The sequence below is a fragment of the Biomphalaria glabrata genome, chromosome 12 (assembly GCF_947242115.1).
Source record: "Biomphalaria glabrata chromosome 12, xgBioGlab47.1, whole genome shotgun sequence".
NCBI lineage: Eukaryota > Metazoa > Mollusca > Gastropoda > Planorbidae > Biomphalaria > Biomphalaria glabrata.
In genome coordinates this window covers 26,036,705-26,056,759 of record NC_074722.1, presented here as the reverse complement: position 1 = coordinate 26,056,759, position 20,055 = coordinate 26,036,705, and the positions used below count along the sequence as shown (strand labels likewise).

Genomic DNA, 20,055 nt, shown 5'->3' with positions numbered 1-20,055 from the left:
CTACGGGCTGTCGTAACCATGGTCCTAAGTTCGCCCGCTGCCGTCTTGCAGGAGGTCTGGTCCAGGACGTAATAATTAATATTTACTTTTAAAACATCGCCCGAAACGTAAAACAACAACAAATCAGTTTTTTTTTTCAACCCGAAGAAAGCAAGGCGGCCAGGACTTTAAAGTCGTAAAAATGGGCTCACATTTGGAGAAAACAATAATATAGACTATTGGTAGGCAGACCATAAAAGAAATCACCACTAAGCTACATTGCCGACCCTAAGCTCTAGGCCTACATAACTGTTAAGAAGACTTTAAGTAAGCCTTAGTTTGCTTGTTTTACATATTTAGATCTAGGCTTTTTCTTTTGCACTGAAGATCATCACGTCCTTGTCCCAAATTTTCTTCAGGACTTATGGCTTGTCACGACGGCGGGTTCAAACTAAGAACCCTAAACAGTTCTATGTTCATACCACACGACCAGGTAGTCACCTCACCAACTCTCTGGAAAGGTGTTCGCTCAACTATGCTTGACATGTTAGGTGCTATTTATTAAAAAAAAATAATCATGTTATAAAGTATCGTGCCGCTTTTGTAGAACTGAACAATCCTATTTTAATGAGACGAGTTGTTCAGGTAGTGACTCGTAGTATCGATCATTTGAAGAAGTACGTATGTAATCGATATCCTGTAAAGACTAGCTGACTACTCTTACTGGGAGTGGGAGCAGGAATGATCGCAGTCGACTGATTGGGAAAGACATGTCCAAGATGGCGTAGATTTTTTTATCCACCTAGTACTACAAAGTGTATTGATCAGCGGCTAATCAATAAAATAACACAACTGGGTCGGTTGTGCAGGGGGAAATCCCGCAGAAAAAAAAAAAAAAAAAACGAAAGCCAAAATTGTAAGCTGCTATCGCTTCAATCACGTTCTGCTGTTTTAGACAAAAAGTTAAAATGCAATGCCTAAAAGATTACCGAAAATGTTTGGACATTCAAAAAAAAAAAAAAAAAAAAGATATCCTGATTATACAATTTGTCTGGATGTTTAATTGTGATCAGTTAGTTCAAGATCTAATTAAATTTTTAAAAATAAATTGCGCTTATAAAAAAAAACACTTTTCTGATATTTAAGAAAAAATAAGTTCTGCATGGCGATTATCAAATTACTAGATCTCTAGGCCTAAATTTATTTAGCCTATATTAAAAAGAAATTACTTATATCCTAAATTAATCTTAATCATTTCTGTTTCTTCATTAGTTCTAGAATGACAAATATTTGTGTCAGCCTACGAGTTGGTTTATTATTACGAAGCTTATATCAACTGCTCACTGAGTCTGATAAATTTTTGTAGGCCTACACATTATTTCTCCCACACCTATTGTCAGATTAAGTTGAAATTTAGCACAATTATTTCTTCTAACTGACAAAACAAGAATCAATTTATAAAAAAATAAAACAATTAGAGGGCGACTAGTTAAATAATTAATGGTAATTAATTATTTTGTTTGGTATCGAACAAGGGAAAGAAATAGAACTTGAGAAAAAAGCAGTAAAAGTTGAATTAGTCCCATTTATACTTGGTCGTCATTTAAAAGTTTGAAACAACAATAGATGGCTAAGAAACAGTTTATTTTCATAAGCACTACACTGGCACAGTGGTTAATGTATTAATTATAGGCCTATGTATAGATTTACAAGGCCCCTGAATGACTGGGAACAAATCAACTGGTGTAGCATGAAGGTAATGCTACACTTACATTATTTGCACCTTAGATCTGAAAGGAGGTACTAATGTCATGCTAGTATTTTTATAATACATGTAATAATAATAAAACAACCAAAACATTATCAGGCATGGTGGCTTAGTGGTAAAACACTTGGCTTCTTAATTGAGTGGTCCTGGCGTTGAATCTCAGTGAAGATGGGTTTTGAACTTAGGGATTTTTAGGACGTACTTGAGTCCACCCAACTCTAATGGATACCTGCACTTAGTTAAGATAAGATAATTTTATTGATCCAATCAAATGGAAATTCAGTTTGACTACAATTGACAACCTCAGCGTAACTTTGCAAAAACAAAATGGATGAAAAAATTCGAACAGCAATCACTCACACACATTCACAGCCAGCGCTTTATGAGTTTGACTTCTATGTACTTCTTGATGACGACAGCTGATCTTGTAACACTGTGACTGACAGTGGGATAAAGGAGTTTTTAAATCTTTCTGTTTTAGTCCTAATGGAAAGGAGACGACCACTTCGTTCAGATCTTATGTAACAGTGGTTTAATGGGTGCAGGTTGTCTTTAAGAATCGTGTTTTGGAAATGTATCTTTCTTGAAAAAGCTCAAGAGATTGTAGCTGTATTTGGGTGATATACAATGCTTTTTTAATTAGTCTATTAAGTCTATGTCTTTGTGCCAGAGAAGTATTACCATACCAGCAGGTGATGGCAAAGTTGATTAGACTGCTGATAGTTGCTGTGTAGAAAAGTTTGATTATTGTTTTGTCTATGTTAAATTTTCTTAGCTTTCTGAGATAGGTTGCCCATTGTGCTGGCCACATGACACCTTAGTCAACCATTGGCCATAGAAACAGATGAACTTTACATCTGCCCTAAAGATCGCAAGGTCTTCAAGGGATACTTTACTTTTTTTTTTTTCACCATAACCTTATTTAATAGGTGATTACACAAAGCAGTTGTAGACATTCTGTTTAGCTTAGTTGTATCTCATTTGGTTCAATGTAAATTGTGGACAAAAGGAAAAACAACTTACCATTAAAGGTGTTACTAACATCACATAAAACAAAATGATTTCTTTCATCATTAACCACACATTCCAGTAAAAAAAAACAACAAAAAACATTACAACATTTCTGAAGTTTTTTTTCAAGTCATATTGAATGTGTTTATTATTCCACGACATCTGTATAGATCACCTTGACTCGCACTTTCACAAACATTGACACTATTCATACATGAAAGGCTGACAATTATAACACAAACAAAAAGGATGAGATTGAAAGAACAAATATGTAGTCACATTAATTAAATTCACTCTCTAGTTAGAGTGATGAAACCTCACAATAACATTAACTTGTTGACAAAAAATTTTTTTTGCATAAAATGTCATAATTCAAGACTAAAAAAAAAATGTTTGTTTTAAAGCTTTCACAGAATCTAAAGTTTATCAAAGAAATAGAACCAAACAACTATTCAGTCTTGGAACAAGAAACATTCTGGGAGGGAAACACAATTTATCACAAACATTTTCTGAGTTTTTTTCTTTGACATTTATTATTGTTTTGCATAAATGATGATCAACAAAGACTTGTATATGTGAGGTAAAGCCCATCTACTGTACAAAATAGAATATATTATATAAGTATATATATTTATATCAAGTTCTAAAACATCCACTAGAAGAATACATACAGCCTGAGGTACTGATGAAAGGCATTGTGACAAGACTGAATGGTGCAATGAATAAGCTGGTTACAAATGGCATGGCGCTCTTGGTGTGGCTCTAAAATCATTAAATGATTTTAAAATAACTGTTTCCGTATCATATAATTTTTTACCCTTAAGTACCTGCTGTATATTCCTCTACATTACATTTTTAATAGTATTTCACAGTTCTTTTGGCTAAGATATTAACAAATTTGTCCACTGTTACCACAATGATTGTCATGTGTCCTTGTTCACTTATTAATTAATTTTTTATTATTATTATTTCTTTTACAGATTTTATAATTTTCCAACTATAGATTAGCAACTAGGGGTATTAAAAACACCACTGGGGTAGTCAAAGAAATTTTTTAGTAATGGCAGGCTATGCCTCTAAAGAATAAAATTTGAGAGTTGATAAAAGACCTGTAGAAGGACTACTCAAGTGTTGCTTAGGAGGAACAAAATATGGAGAAACACTGATCCTAGTTAATATAAGTTGTAATGGGTTTTTCAAAATAAAGACAAAAAAAAATCAAGCAGACTTATGAGGTAAAAAGATTAAGAATCAGAAACATGTTCTCCATCCCCCATACAGATACATCATGTCAACGAACTATGTTTGAATGCTTTGACTTTGTACTCAAAATTCAATGGAATCCTTGCTACTATTGTACTTCTAAAGATATAAAAAAATAATATTACTTTCCGTAAATTTTAAAAATAATGAGGTATCAAAAAACTATATTCATTTGCATAACAAAGGACTGAGTTTCATTCAATAAAACATGAACAACATTCTAGTTCAGAAACTGCTTCTAACAAGCTAGACATACTCTATTTTCATTGAGATAATAAAAGTCTGATTTCAAGAAAGGAAGAAAAAACATACACTGATGAAAGTCTGAGAGACCAATAGCAAAACTACATCCTATATCTTCTGGAATAATTAGACTTACATAAATTATACGAAAAATTGCTAAACAATCGAAAAACAATTACTAATAAAGGGAATTAGCCGTTATTTCAAGTTGTCCACGACTTGCAACCTTGCTAGAGGAACATATTGTTACTGTATTTATTTAGCAAAGAAAAAATTCCTTGACTGAATAGTGTAAACTTCACATATTTTTTGTAACATGTAGAGCGATTTTAATAACTTTATTCTCAGGCCATTGATTATCCTACAATATTGTTAATTCATTAGTGTCAAACTGTAAATATTTATTTCCAAAAGTTGGTAGTTAAAAGAGATAAGAAAGGCTTCTTTTATACATATTAAAACGTGTGAAATAAAAATGTTCAAACTTGTTCATATTAAATCAATGAAACAAAGAAGGGAGGGGATCACTTGCATATTATAATTTAAAATGCATGTTTGCATAAATATGAAGAGATGAAATAAAAGGACAGACAAAGGTAGGTAGACTTCAATAAATTAATACAATAATTATAACAGGATCCGAGAGAGTTTCAAGCTAGATAGTGCTGAGATGCCTCGACATGTGTAGTTCTTCAAACCTCTGGCGTAGACTTTGTCGCAGCTTTTGTCGTTTGCTCTCAACCTCCACTTGTCGAGCTTTGAATTCAAGGATTTCTTCTTCTGATATGCCTGGGTCATCACCATCTCCTTCCCAACACAGCTCCTGGTAATAAAAAGCAATAACAAACAGATCAGTATGATTGAACACAAATTTCAAAAGCTAATTTAAAAAACAAAACTGAATAAAATAAAACCAAGAAAACTGAAAAAAAAAACATTTAAGATAAAAAAAAACAGAGGCAACATGAAATTCAGAGAGAATAATTTCAATCCAAAATGAAATAGAAAGTAAAAAATAAAACACAATAATTTAATTTAAAAAATTGAAACCTGGGAATTTCATACAAGTCAGCTGTTATAAAATGGCTAAGACAGATTTTAGAAGTCAGTTATAGAGATCGGGTCTCAAACAAGGAAATCCTATGCCGAAACGGGAGTTGATCACTAAGTAAGGTTGTGACAGAGCGTTGTATAAGGTTTTGCAGGACATGTTCTCCAACGAAATAAACTATGCATACCAAGAGTTGCGATGACATGGAGGCTAATATGAGGAAAGTGCAAAGAGGGACGTCCTCTTCTAACTTGACACAACTTTCATGGAGGACCTCAGAAGTGGAAACCAGGTGGGAAGAGGCTTCATACATTACCAGTAACAGATCTTTGTGGAAGATCTAAGTCTTAAGTAAGTACGGTGTGGAAGGATTTAAGCCTTATGTAGGTAAGTCTGTTATAATATTGGGTACAGTGGGTAGTGTGTGTAAAATATTGTATTTATTTTAGTGCTGTTATTATATGTTACTTGTAACAGCTGAAAAAAACAAACAAACAACAGACAACTTACATCTAATAAATCTTGAAGTGATGGCTGTTCACTTGCTTGGAATGCAAATTTATTATTATGACAACTTGATATGAAATTAATCTGAAAAAAAAATGTGATGGCTCAAGTAAACAATTACTTTTGTAGGAGTAAGCAGTTGCTAGGAATGGTACCGGTACAGAAAACATAATTTACCTGATGCTGTCCCTTTGTTCTCTTCGGAGAAAACCTTAACATATCACATTCACAACTGTCAAGACTTTCTGTACAGGAACCTGAGCATTCACCTTCTGAAACATTGGAAAACCAATCCTAAATCATTAAAAAAATATTTCATTTGCATAACTGTATGACATTATATTTCCCTATACAACAACATTAGTGCACACAAACTCAGTAAGCAAATAGATATGTATAGAGTGGTTGCAGATAATTCAAATATTCCCATTAATTTGAAATTACTTCATTGTTCCCTTTTTTTCCTTCTTTGTCCTTACTGAAAAAGAAAAATCTGAAGTCAGATAGACCTGTTTCAGATAATTTGAATAAACCATAAAAAATGTTTCATGCGCTGAATTATGTTTCTCTCACCAGCAGTCTATACTTCATGTTACTATCAATTGATTTCTCATTGTGCCATGCACACACGACATACGATGGTATGTTATATCATGTATAGGTGTTTACTGGCCCAATACATCATGTATAGGTGTTTACTGGCCCAATGCATCATGTATAGGTGTTTACTGGCCCAATCTGCCTGGATGAGGAACAAAGAATGGTCAACTAGCACTCTCCATATCACATTAATGTACACATCAGACAATATATATCAGTACCAAGCTGTATTGTAATCATTATCTTCCAAACATAATCGCATAATTAATTTAAAGCCTAAATTCTATTAAGAGAAAAAAAAAAAGATATTGCTACAGGATGTTGACAAAATTATGTATAGAATAAAAACTATATGTAATACATACTATGTAAGTCTTTTATGTGTTGTTTGATAAAAAAAAAGGTGTATATGAAAAGATGTTTTGTTTTAATTTTAATACAAATGAGTTCATTTTCAAATGACGTAACAAAAGAGTTGTTGCAGAGACATATACGTTATTCTGACGAATGACATTAACAATGAGCTAACAAAATAAGAAATACCCTCACATATGAGAACGTGACACACATTTGAGGACTTCACAAAGACGGGAAGTAACTTTGGAGGAAATACATATAATTCTGTTATTTCCATTGTTGAAATGTCATTTTAACTCTTAATTTGAAGTTAATCCCTTTTCCCAGTTTTGATCAGAACTTAAGCCTAAATCTTGATGCCATAAGGCTTAGAACATAGCTGAGTATTTGATGTCCCATTAGTACTGAATAAATAGTATGTTCAAAATCTGTCATCACTACTGTAATAGGAACTTAATAGTGGATTGTAAAAAAAGAAAACGCAGAAAAAAAACAACTAAAATAAAACTAGTAATACTTCTCAGTGATCCTATGGAAACTTTACCTTCAGAGCCTTCATTGGACCCATGCATACTACAACTTTCACAACTATCCACCTCTGCAGGGTCCTCCCATCTGTCATGTCTGGTGGATTTGACAACTGTCTCTGCAGTGTGTAAACTGTGTCTTGTAGGACAGCTGAGTTCACAACTTTGTAAGGACAATGTCAATGAGTTAAAGTTGGCATCACCACTGTGACGATGGTGATAATTATCCTCTGATTCTAAATTAGAACACTGAAAAAAATTAATTAATATAAGCATTTTTCAACATTTGACTTGGCTGATGAGTTAAATTTTAACAGCTCTTAAGGGTGAGTTTGAGTTTTTTGGCACATTGGCACACTTCAGGCCATGTCATGCCCGTGATCCCTAAAAGGTTACTCTCCCTTCATACCACAAGTGCTACATTTTATTTAGTTATTAAAAACAAGGTCTATTCACAGTTAAAATAGTAAAGGTAGTGAAAATTTAATAATTTAGTAAAAATCTTTTTGTAAATATTATATGTTCCCAATTTCACAAATCAAATCTTCGTAGACAACCCCACCTTCCGGACAAAGCCCAGTACCTTCCCAGGGTCAACACTATCGAACAGTGTTTTTAAGTTGTGCGCTCTAAAAAATTTTCCCTAATATCCTGGTATCTGCAACAATCAATGAGGATATGTTCCACAGTGAGACGAGAGTCACAGTACTCACAAAGTGGGGGCTCCTCTTTCTTCAGCACAAAGGAGTGCGTGATGTAGGTGTGGCCAATCCTAAGTCTGGATATAGTCATGCTTCCATGCCTTGTCAGACTCTTAGATGTGGGCCGCCACCTGATATCCGCCACAATCTGAGTTTGTTGTGGGTCTCAGCTTCCCACCGATCCTGCCACTCTTGATCCCAGGTACGCTGTTCTGCCTCAACGTGGCACTCGAGTGGAAACGGTTACTTGAGGGGGTAACTAGGCTAAATGAATGGCAAAACAAAACTCCCATGGGAGTGTCCAAGGGTACGCAAGAGTGAACCCATTGCACGGACGGAGTTGAATGAGAGCTCTCACGACCCTGTCGATAATCCATGCGCCGTTGCTCAAGGGACTGTTACATTAATGGCGAGTTCCCCCATAGTTAGCTTGGTATAACATAGGAAGATGGCCGAGGCTCCCGGTAAACTCGGTCCTTTGGCCACGTCTAGCCCATGCGTCCAGTTATGTCAGAAATAGCAATGCTTTATATAGGCATTGACTTGGGTCTCTTCCAGACAGAACGGCGGGTCAGACAGGTTTTTTTCAAACTTAGAGCTCGAAGAGCCTTCGGCTCAGCGCTTAGACGATCTAACGGTACGGCCACTCTCGATAGGTGGCAGAGGCAATACTCTGTCTCAGGTCCGAGCAAAGAATTTGGGTTCTTGACACCGCTAGATTTGGGGCTCTAATTGCTTTTCTGTCTGCTGTTTCATTTCCCTCTATGCCCACATGGGAGGGGATCCTGATGAAGGTGACATCCTTATGGTCAGCTGTTATTTAGTCCAAAAGCTTTAGGTTCTTATGTACCAATGGAATGTCAATCTTCATCCGCCCCAAAGCTTGCAACGCAGATTTGGAGTCGGAGCATTTGATAAATTTTCTCCTTTCTGATGCTTTGACGGCCATAGTAGCATACTCCAATCTAGATGGAGTAAGATCTTATTGTTAACTCAACTTTACTATCCATTTGGACCTATGAATGTTTATGTCAATAAATTAACTCTTTGACTCCGGAATTAACTCTTTGACTCCGGAACAATGCACAGGACATTGATGTAAAATGGGCAAAAGGTCGGATCAACGCAGAAATCATCGGCTATTTAAAATTTTTTTTTTCTTTCTATTTCTCCAATTCATGTTTTTTATTGCTTAATTTTTTTTATCTAGAATAGTTTCTATTTGCTAAACATCCAGAATTTCCTTCATTCAACGTGTTTTTATTTTGTACGAAGTTTTTAAAGAGATCACATTTATTTTTTCTGTGTCCGTGTTTTTATTAACATGGAGCTTCAACCAGGGCCATCTAAACTTTGTAGATCTAAATATTTCTTTGATGAGGAAGTATAATAATTCAGATGACAGTGATTTTGTTTTATCTGATGGTGATAATGATTCTAAATCTGATGATATAGATCTAGTAAATTAATTTATAGATCTAGACCTAGGGTTAGGTCTAGTAATGATGAAGTTTATCCAATGATGAAGCAGCCCCACCCCCAGCTAAAGTTCAATGTAGATCTAGAACTAATTTAGCTATCTCTACATCATCTAGATCTAAATCTAATCAGATAGAGGTAGATCTCTAGATCTAGGCACTGAAACAGAACAATTTCAGATTTGTTCCACCAAGAAATGTGGGAGTCAACCTGGACTTAGTCAGCACTGCATCTAATGAGCTGGAATGTTGTTATTTTTTTCATTGACAATGACATTGTTGATAGTCAGCACAATAAATAGCTATGCTGACCATAGGATTAAATTGAACACCCCCTGCTAGAATAAGATCCATTTTCAGAGAATGGAGACCTATAACTATAAAGAAAGACAGAGGTGAGGGAGAACGGTTTATGTTTGCGTTGGATGGGAGTCAAGCACACACATTCATATTGACTGCTTCCATGAATATCGCAGCTAGAAGGAATATTTATATACTAAGTACATGAGGAACTTTAGAAGAAAATACAATACATATATATATGCTGTACAGTTGGACTAGTTTTAGGGTAAAAGTTTTTTTGTTCCAAGTGTGTTGCTTTTTTTATGGGCTTTTTCGTTTAAGTAGTGACATTGGATTATTAGTTCCAGTTTATTATTTTGTGTGTCTATTGCTGTTTCTTCAATGGTGTTCTGTAAACAAATGGAGAAAAATGTGAAAAAAAATTTCTTTGGATTCAATTTGGACAATAAATTTCTTATAACATGTATTTGGATGGATATTTTCAATGTCAGTTGGTGAGTTTTTCATTTTTAATTTTTATATTCAAACCCCAAACTTACAACTACATGATTTGCTAACTAGAAAGCTTAACAAATAGAAAGAGCATTCATTTCTCTTGAATTCTATATCAATTTTATTATTTTCCAATAATAAATAAAAAAGTTATACAAGTTATATCAAAGCAAAGTAGCGCACTCGGAAATGGCGGAAAAATTAATTCCATCCATAGGTGGAATATAATTCCGGAGTCAAAGAGTTAATCAATTTTAAGTTCTAACTGGTAAATATTAGGACTGGAAATCAATTTATCACGTGTATAATTAAAACCATAAATTCTTGTTTTGAAAAGTTAGATAATTCTTTAAAGTGATAAATATTTAGAATGAGCATTTTAGCAAAAATTATTCTTATTCAGTATTAATAGATCTATTTATTAACATTTCAAGCATATATGATATAGCCTTAATAAAAAACAGAAATAAAACAAACAAAAGAAAAAAAAAGAATACTTTTTTAAAAAACAAAGCTTATCTAATGAAAAGAAAGCTAGAAGGAATATTTATATACTAAGTACATGAGGAACTTTAGAAGAAAATACAATACATATATATATGCTATACATATATATCATATATACTTGAAATGTTAATAAATAGATCTATTAATACTGAATCAATTTTATTATTTTCAAATTTATTATTTATCTAATGAAAAGAAACGCTAATTACTGCGATTTATCTGAAGATAGCAGGGTTTAGCTCCTTTTCTACAACATAAAAAAATTAAATAATTAGGACTCATTGATGAACTAATTAGTTGATATTTTTGGATTGATTTGTGTTGGTCATCAAGTATGAATAATTATGCAAAATTTCAACTTGATCTGAGAATGGGAAGTGGGAGAAAAGACATGGCAAAAAGTAATAAGGGGATTAAATCCATATGTATAAATATATAATCACATTTCTCATTACGTAACATTTATTTCCCTTATTTCAATATCAAACAAAATAATTAATCACCAATGATTAATTAACTGGTTAATATTTTGATTGATTCATGTCTTGTCAGGTACAATGAATAATTTTGCAAATTTTCAACTTGATCAGAGAATGGGAAGTGGGAGAAAAAACATGTTAAAACTTTTTCTAGACAGATAAAAAGAGTGAGTTGATATAAGCTTTGTAAAAATTCTTTCATACCTGACAAGGAATGTCATCTACAGTCATCATGTCGGAAGAAGTACTGATCACAGGACAGTGCTGAGTTTTTGCTTTCTTTTGCTTTTTCTTTTGTCGCTTCATCTCTTTCTTTACCTCTTGGCGTTTTTCTTTCTCTTCCAATTCTTCACAGAGAAGCTCCAGATTGGAAGCTCCTTGTTTCTCCTCCAAGGCAGCCTTCAATAAACATTTTTGATAATCTTATTGTCTTTGATATCTTATTAATCTAATGAGTTTGAGTTTTGGCACATCGGCACAATCTAATACATGTACACATTTAGCCCAAGAAAATGCTGATCAGTATATAGTTGCTCTTTGAATATTAAAATAAATAATTTTCAAAGAAACTAGAACAAAACATTCATGATACTACAATGGTCTAACAAACAGATAGTGTGCCGATAAATAACATAAATATGTTTGAAATTAATTTATTGAAAATGTATTTCTAAAAGATTTTCTAATGATTTAGATAAAATTACATGTTAAAGCTTGACGGTATATTAATTTTGACTTGACAACCTTTTCTTTTTTTCTAATACATATTTAATACTAATAACAAAGCATTATCTTTGTGCAACTTCTCTGAATAGAAAGGCAAGCGTTTAAGTGATAGACAATTCATTGACAAGATGTTAACTTACTTGATAACTTTTCCTTAATGCATCTACTCCCATATAAAACAGTATCAACCAGGTCTGCTCCTCACTGCGCAGTTTTTGCCAGATACAATGGAGACGTTCAAATATATGAATGCCTAAACAAGTCAGCACTTCTTCTTGAGCAATGTCTAAGGTTTTAGCATGTCTGTCTCTTTTACTGTCAAACGAAACATACAGTCATCACTTCTTTATAAGCAATGTATATAATATATATCAAATACAAATATATATGCATATAAAAAAAACTTATAATATTCATCGTACAAAAACTTTACTTTAATATTTGGAATTAGAAAAAATTAATTAAATAACCCTTTGCCTTGACTGCAAATGTATAAATTACTAATGACTAATGTCATTAAATCCAGTCCAAAAAAAAAAATGTAAACTGTAGTAGATAACTGTATAAGACAGCTAATGAAATAAAGGTCCATGCTAGAAAGTCAGCATTCAATATAATCAAAGAGAGCATGTATACCAAAAAGAGTTCTTAGCAGCATGAAATGTATGGACCACACCTGACCTTTTAAAACAAAATTTGGAGTGAAAGGCTGGAAAAAGTTTTCTCTATGTTAAAGTAAAGACAGACTTATAAATAAATGAAAGACAACACAGCTAAAACTAATTAGTCAACTGCAAGCTTCTGTGTAGTTTCCAATTGTAGGATACTTAGCATCAAACATATTAAATATTAAAAAAAAAATTCTTGATACTGATACAGACCTGCCTACCGTTACACAAAATGCGTATTCGTTACTCAAAATCTCCCAAAAATTACAGCCAGTACGCAAATACGAATTTACCCCGTCGCTTTACGCATTTCGTATCTTTTTTTTTCCCTCTCTAAACTAGCTTACGAGCGGTCACTGAGGTCACGCTAAGCCGTTCTATAGGGGAAAAAACGGAAAAGGTGGGGGTGAACACATTGTGCCCAGATCTATACGTTGATTGGTTCTTATTAGCAATTAGACTAGTCTACAAATGAAGAACGCGAGAGTGATGGGAGTGGCGGGTTGGTACCATTCAGCCACCAACTTGACTTTTTTTTTCATTAGAAATTAATTATTTTGAAGCTTAAAAATAAAAAATATCGAAGTGCTATTGATTCAAAACATCGTATTTTAGCTAGGTCTAGATTTAGAGTCTAGACCTCTGCCTCTAGAATACTCTAGATCTAAGAATCTAGATGGATCTAGATCTAATTATTATACAGTAGATCTAGCTACTGTCTAAGCTAGATTCTCTAGATTCTAGATCTACGTTCTAGATCTAGATGAGATCTTGGTCTACGTTTGTAGCGGATCCACGGGATCGGTAACACTCACTACTCACTTCAAAACTAGATCTAAATTCTAGAGTCTAGATCTAGCTTATTGATCTTTTTTTAGATTTAGGTCTAATCAATGTAGAAAGAAGTCCTATGACTTGGTCTAGATCTAGAATCTACTTGTCTTTTCAGACTTTTCTGGTCTGGTATCTGATCTCTAGATTTGAGTCCCGATCTCTATTATTACTATTTCTAGATTCTATATTATTAGAAATTAATATAAATTAATGTAGTATTAGTTAGACTAGATCTAGTCTCTACAGGGACTTAAGCTCTGCAACAATTAGATCTAGATTTAGAACTTTTAGTTTCTAAATTTATTAACGACAGTTTGTCATCACATATTTGAATTAAATAATCTATCTATCCATAGGCCTATATATTATATATATACCTCCAGTATTACATTTGACATAATAGTCAATCGCGTAAGTGTTACACATTCTGGTGCCAAAATACACATTTTGACTTTTTTAGGTAGGCAGGTCTGCTGATACTAGCTTTGTTGAACTTACCCTCCTAAAAATTCCGGTTCAGCTTTCTCTAAAAGGTGAGCTATAAACTCTGTGTCATTGAGTACATGGACATGTTTCTCTTTTGCACAGCAACGGAGGTTCTCGTAAAGGGCTGCACAGTAACCTTTCTCTGTGGTACTATCTACTTCCCCTATCAGGATATTATATGCTAACATTACTTTGGACTTGCATTCACCACAAAATCTGTGGAGAAAACAACAAAAGTTACACAAAATACTTCAGATTTGTCATTTGCAACTAAAAAAATAAGTGGCATTTTATTTACTGAGAAATATGACTTACTTGTGTTTGTCTAAGTAAGAGTCTACTGTGTTCAATAACCTCTTCATATCAATGACAAGAACTTTTTCTCTGCATGTCTCTGAAAGTGCATCCCAAGCATCTAACCAACACCTAAAGTATACAGAAATAATAATCTGTCCTGAACAATTATCATGAATGAAACTAACATTATTATAGTATGTATGTGGATTTTCTTCTAAAATAAGTCTAAAATGTTTTGTTTTACATGTTTTCAGATGTTCCTTCAGAGTTGAAGATAGTTTACTTCCTAGTCCAAATGACAGGGGATGGGAGCGGGCAGGGTTTGAACCAGGGACCATAGATAAATCGAAACGAAAGTCCAGCGCGAACTGCAGGACCAGGCAGCCATCCTACTAGTCTTGATATCTTTTGTAAGCCATCTCTATTGCTGCTCTTGTTTTACTGTTCTTCATGCCTGCTTTCTTCTCTCTTCTTTCCTTGATCTTCTGAAGAGTTTCTGCTGAAATCCACTCCTTGTGGATGTATGACTTGGGACCCCAGTACTTCTTGGCAAGCGGAAGTTACTGCTTCTTTCACTTTCTGCCCTGTCTGTTCTATTGTCTCCTCTTCTAGAAGCTCTTCAAGGAGCTGAAACTAGTTTGATAGGTTGACCTTGAACTCTTTCTGTTTTGTGCAGTCTTTCAGCATAATGGTATTGTAGTGTTGGCTGGACCCTCCTGTCTAACTCTTCTTTGCTGTTTCTGTAGCTAGTGTTTTTTTCTACTAGGTAGGGTAGCTAGCCCTAAGCCAATCCTCCTCCTTTCTCAGCCGGGCTTGGGACCGTCCTATAGTAAAGTTGACCCACTGGACAGACAAGATCTTGAATGAGGAACTGTGGCAAAGAACAAAGCAGCAGCCTATAAAAGTAGATATCCTACATAGACACTGGAGATGGATAGGCCACACCCTTCGCAAGCCTGCATCTTACATAACAAGGCAAGCCTAACCTGGAACCCCTAAGGAAAGAGGGGACAGCCCAGGAATACATGGCACCACGATTTTGGAAGCAGATGCAAAGCAGACGGGCAAGATATGGGTACAGTTGGAGAGACCCACCCAGAACCAAGTCGCCTGAAGGAAGCAGGTTGGTGGCCTATGCCCCAGATGGGACCACAAGCGGAGATGAGATGAGTTCTCACTGTGGATCTCTTTCACCCACTAAATCCTAACCATAATGTGTTAAACTGACATACCCCAATGTTCTAGACTTGTGTGTCTCCAGAGAATGTAGATTGCATCTCTTATTCTTTTTGCCTTTTGATATAGATTCTACCACAGAATGCAATTTGGAACTGTAGAGAAAAAAAACAACACATTTTAGAACTTTAATAAATGTTTAATATGTAAGTTGATGACTTAATTTTTGTGTAAGGCCATTTGATTATCCTGATCAATTATTATCCTACTAACAGATTGGTTGGAATCTGCTCCAATCCCCTTTATTGATGGAATTTTATTTATTTTTCTAAAACAGAATATGTTTCAGCTTTTCTTTTATGAACCAGAATATAAAAAGTATACTAATAAACTCTCTACCTCTAATGATGTATTTAAAAAGCAGGGTTGCAACAAATAACAAATACTTTAACAATGCATGCACTTTGAAAAAATATTATTCACTTTTAGTGCTTACTACTGACCCATGAACATGGAATAATGCAAAGAGCGAGCGAGGGTCAAACAAGTATTCAAGTTGGACGGACAATTCTCCTCTAGGCGTAATCACTAATGGTTCTAAGGCCGGGTGCTGTGATTTCTGTAACTGATAAAATAATCTCTCCACACTGAAATGTTAAAATGTTTGGAAAAGGTCATTGTAAATGGTTAATTATTAAAAAATTAGTATATTTGTAACATATTGCTGAAAATGTAACAAAAAACACATTTAAAAAAAAAAGGTGTGTGTGTGTTCAGAAATATGTTTTACAAATATTTGTATTAAATGTTTAGGGATTTACATGTCCCACATAAAAAGCAATGAGACCAAGTAATTTTTTACAAAATCATAAAAAATATGATTAAAATTGTGATACCGATAAACAATGTTATTGTAGCTAAAACTATTACCTTTTCCTACAGCCAACACAGGGTACCATGTGTGATAACAACGACATTATGTCTTTTCCAGACACCAGAAGCGCCACAGCTACTTCATCTTTTGTAAGAGTATTGAATTTGTTAGTGAAATGTTCAAGATCTCTCTGTTTGACACCATACAACTTTTCACAGTCAACACATTTGTCAGTGAACTGAATAACCATCTGTTTAGAAATTAAAAGATTTCAAAAATAAAATAGCAAAAAAAAAAATAAAAAAAAAAATCATGCAATAAGGATACAATTTTTATTCTGAGTTTGGTTCTCTGTATTTATTATGTATAATTTAGCCTTATTGGACACTAATTGATTATTAATCAGTCTGACAATATTTTCATAAGGAAATCATAATGAAAACAGCTTTCAAAAAGCATCAGATAATACACAAAATCCTTTTAGGATATCAAGCTTCATTAAGTTATTGACAATGCTTCAGACTCTATCCATGTCTTACAGTTAATTTACAATTAAGATGAAGCCCTCATTTACATCAACAAACAACATTGATTTATATAAGGTCTCAAAAGGAACCACAGGTACACAAGCTTAATAATTCTATAGTCACTAGAAATACTGTAAAAAAAATTCATCCACTAACCTTCATGTTATCAACTTCAATAGGTACTTGCCTACGCTGAAAGTCGTATTTTACATCTGGCTCACAAATGGCAACAAGACTTGCCATGGTTGACAGTAGTAGATTACCTGACAAACCCTGATGTAAAATACTATGATTCAAAACTTGTTCCAACAACAATCAATGAACGACCTATGCAAAAGTAGATTTTTAATTAGGTATAGTAGAAAAAGCATATTCCAAAGAAGAATTTTAAAAATCCATTTTAAAATTTGCTTTTTATCTATCATTAATTAAAGTAAGCAACATTATTTATATATTACATTTCTACACGACAGTTAAATTAAAATGATGGACAGACATGATAAATGTGTAAATCTATTTGATTTCTGCATCAGTTTTTGCATTAATGCATTGAGGACACTTCAGGACAGAAGACTAAGAAGTAAAATAGATATTATACATTGAAACATAACTTACAAAAAAAAAAAAAAAAAAAAGGAAAACACAATAAAATACTCAGAGACACAAAAATAAGGGTATATTTCTTATTCCATGTATGCCAGGACTAATTCCTACAAGTGCTCCATCTTCACTAATGCAATTTGCTGGCAAGGGTTGCAAGTATCAGTTAAGAAAACCAAATGACATAGCAGATTTTTCAAAGTTTCCAAATAACATGCACGGCTAGATTAACACTGGGATACTTGTAGGACATAATTATATTATTTTTCTAACTCTTAAGACTTATTCAGCATTCATGTCAAGATAAGAATGCATTTATTTTTTCTGGTCATTAAACTATAATGACTTTTTCCCAACTAAATTAAATATATTATAAATCTTACCTATAGTTACTTTTAAAAGCTTGATGATTATTGTCTGTAATTTCACTGAGAGGTAAAAAAAAATGTAAATTCATATGTGTCTTTAAAATGTTTAGAACTGAAATGTGTAATAATAAGATTACAGAAGTTGCTTCTAAAGAAAGGGGATAAAGATGTTTATTTTAGCAAATATTCCTTATTTCTAATGAGACAAATGAGATGCAAAATGAAAAACATTTTTTTTTCTTTCCTTCATTTAAAACAGAAGCAGTATTGCTAAAGAGAATACTAGAAGCATTTCCTAACTATGGATTATCATGCTGATAACAGATTTAAAATGTTTAAACTTTAGAAGTGGTTTCTTTATGGCTAGACAAAAAGACTTATTCGGATTTCATGTCAAATAGTTTAACTTAAACTTATAAAATTTACTAAAGAGTTAGACACAAGTAGGCAACTTAAATAACTAGAAAATTAAAACATTGATGGGAGGATATGACTATAAAAGTCAATATTATATCTAGAGTAAAGCTGCCATATCGAACAAGTTAAGCCAAATCGCTGCCGATTTTTCACTTTTTTATTATTGAAACTCTGTATTGGCTAGACCTAGAAAAATAAAAGAAACAATCTATAAACTCGTCATCCATTGGTCTATATAATTAAACATGTAGCACAGTTTCAACATGCGTAGTTAAAATAAAATCTGATGTCGAAGAGGGGTGGGGTAGGTATGACAAAATGTAAACTTCATCAGACAAATTTTTTTCACTGACTACAATATCGAACACCTTGTAAACCACATCAGACAGTATGCATTTAAAAAATGTTTTAATCATCTAATTCTTTCATTTCAGGTATTATCTGGTCAAGCAAGAGGTGAACTACCAAGTGCAAAAGAAAAGAAAAGACTAATTGCCATACACATGTCACAGTGATAGTTCAAAATTTAGGCAAAGCCAATGCTATAAATAGATTTAGCAATGACGGGAGAGCAGACTTAATATAAATTACTTTTGGGGGGAATGGGAAGTAAATCTGAAAATAAATAATTTTAATTTGTACAAAAAAAATCGCTGACAGGGCAGCTTTCTTTTTTTTCCTCTTGATTAAGGCCGCTTTGTTTCTTCTGCTCTCATCGAGGATCGTACCAGCACGCACAGTAACCAATATATATTTATATATACACATACATTTTTGCTTGGCTAATGCATCATGGGGCTATACAGTAGCCTTAGTACCAGAAGCACCCCTATTCATGTGTATTTGGTCACGCTTTCATACCATTGATAACCAATGTACTCTTATCTCCTAGTAGAAAAACGATCTTGCATAGGAATAAAAAACTAAATGTGTTTTAAAATAGAAAAATGGATCACGCACCATGATTACCACAGTATTTCTGTACTTGAAAACACATAGACATATACTGATATAGAGTCACAATGGATGCCCCCCCCTCCAAAAAAAAAACAACAAACCAAAGACACAAGATGACAAGAGCATCTTGCTCTTCTGATTTAAACTTAAACATTTAAATTTAACATAATAGTGATAATACACATGGTTGTGGTCCTGGTACCAAATCAAATAAAATGTATACAGATAGACTTAGATAGTAGATCTAGAATAGATTCTAGTTCTAGATGAGTGGTCAGTGATACTGACACTGGAGTGATTCTCTACTCTATAAATAATAAAATTACACAATACAACAGAAAATTAGACTACACTAATGTGACTAAATATTTAAAATATAATTCAATATCAGTGAATATCACTATAATTTATGATTATATTATCAATTATAATGATAATCTAAGTTAAAGTTAAATTTAAATCTAATCTTAAATCTAGATTCTAGATCTAATTCTAAGTCATAAGTCTAGTCTGTCTAGACTCTAAACTAAAACTCTAACTCTTGAAAATCATTTGAAAATGTATAAGTATAAGACTCTTGAATATGTATATTATAAGTATATGACCAAGATTTATTGGTTGTAACTAATTTAGCAGAAGGTAACAGGCAGTACCTTGTTAATATTATATTATTAATCAAAACAGGAAGCAACTGTTACAACACATAGGTGATCTTTAGATGACATTCCGATACTTTCATTTTCTTGTTGACAACCATTTTGACGGAAATGCCACGTCTAAATTACTACGCCAGAACAAAAAATAATCCCAAATGTCCTGAAATAAAATAAAATATATGTATACATTAGTAACAAAATGA

The 20,055-nt window shown here is 33.3% G+C and overlaps 1 protein-coding gene across 2 annotated transcripts; it reads right to left on the bottom strand.

The window, feature by feature from the left end:
• Positions 1 to 2,863: 2,863 nt before the first annotated feature.
• LOC106067723 (gametogenetin-binding protein 2-like) lies at positions 2,864 to 20,044 on the bottom strand. 2 transcript variants are annotated; one of them, XM_013226964.2, is made up of 14 exons: positions 19,850 to 20,044; positions 17,838 to 17,882; positions 17,011 to 17,127; positions 16,384 to 16,577; positions 15,957 to 16,100; positions 15,510 to 15,608; positions 14,296 to 14,406; positions 13,993 to 14,196; positions 12,133 to 12,307; positions 11,471 to 11,665; positions 7,324 to 7,555; positions 6,000 to 6,094; positions 5,826 to 5,906; positions 2,864 to 5,087 (listed from the first exon to the last, which is right to left on the bottom strand). In XM_013226964.2, exons 3-14 carry the CDS (start codon positions 17,095 to 17,097, stop codon positions 4,920 to 4,922), a joined length of 1,785 nt encoding a protein of 594 aa, XP_013082418.1. In that variant the 5' UTR covers positions 17,098 to 17,127; positions 17,838 to 17,882; positions 19,850 to 20,044; the 3' UTR covers positions 2,864 to 4,919. The 2 variants fall into 2 exon arrangements, with proteins under 2 accessions (XP_013082418.1, XP_013082417.1); XM_013226963.2 differs by having other exon boundaries at positions 17,011 to 17,181; positions 19,850 to 20,042.
• Positions 20,045 to 20,055: the final 11 nt, after the last annotated feature.

What these genes read in the sequence shown, in the direction of transcription:
- LOC106067723 (XM_013226964.2), bottom strand. Translation starts at nt 17,097, where the DNA reads ATGGCAAGTCTTGTTGCCATTTGTGAGCCAGATGTAAAATACGACTTT. An exon ending in TGTGTTGGCTGTAGGAAAAG is followed by an intron (nt 16,101 to 16,383) that starts GTAATAGTTTTA and finishes TTAACATTTCAG; the next exon opens with TGTGGAGAGATTATTTTATC. An exon ending in CACTTCAAGATTTATTAGAT is followed by an intron (nt 5,088 to 5,825) that starts GTAAGTTGTCTG and finishes TTTTATTACCAG; the next exon opens with GAGCTGTGTTGGGAAGGAGA.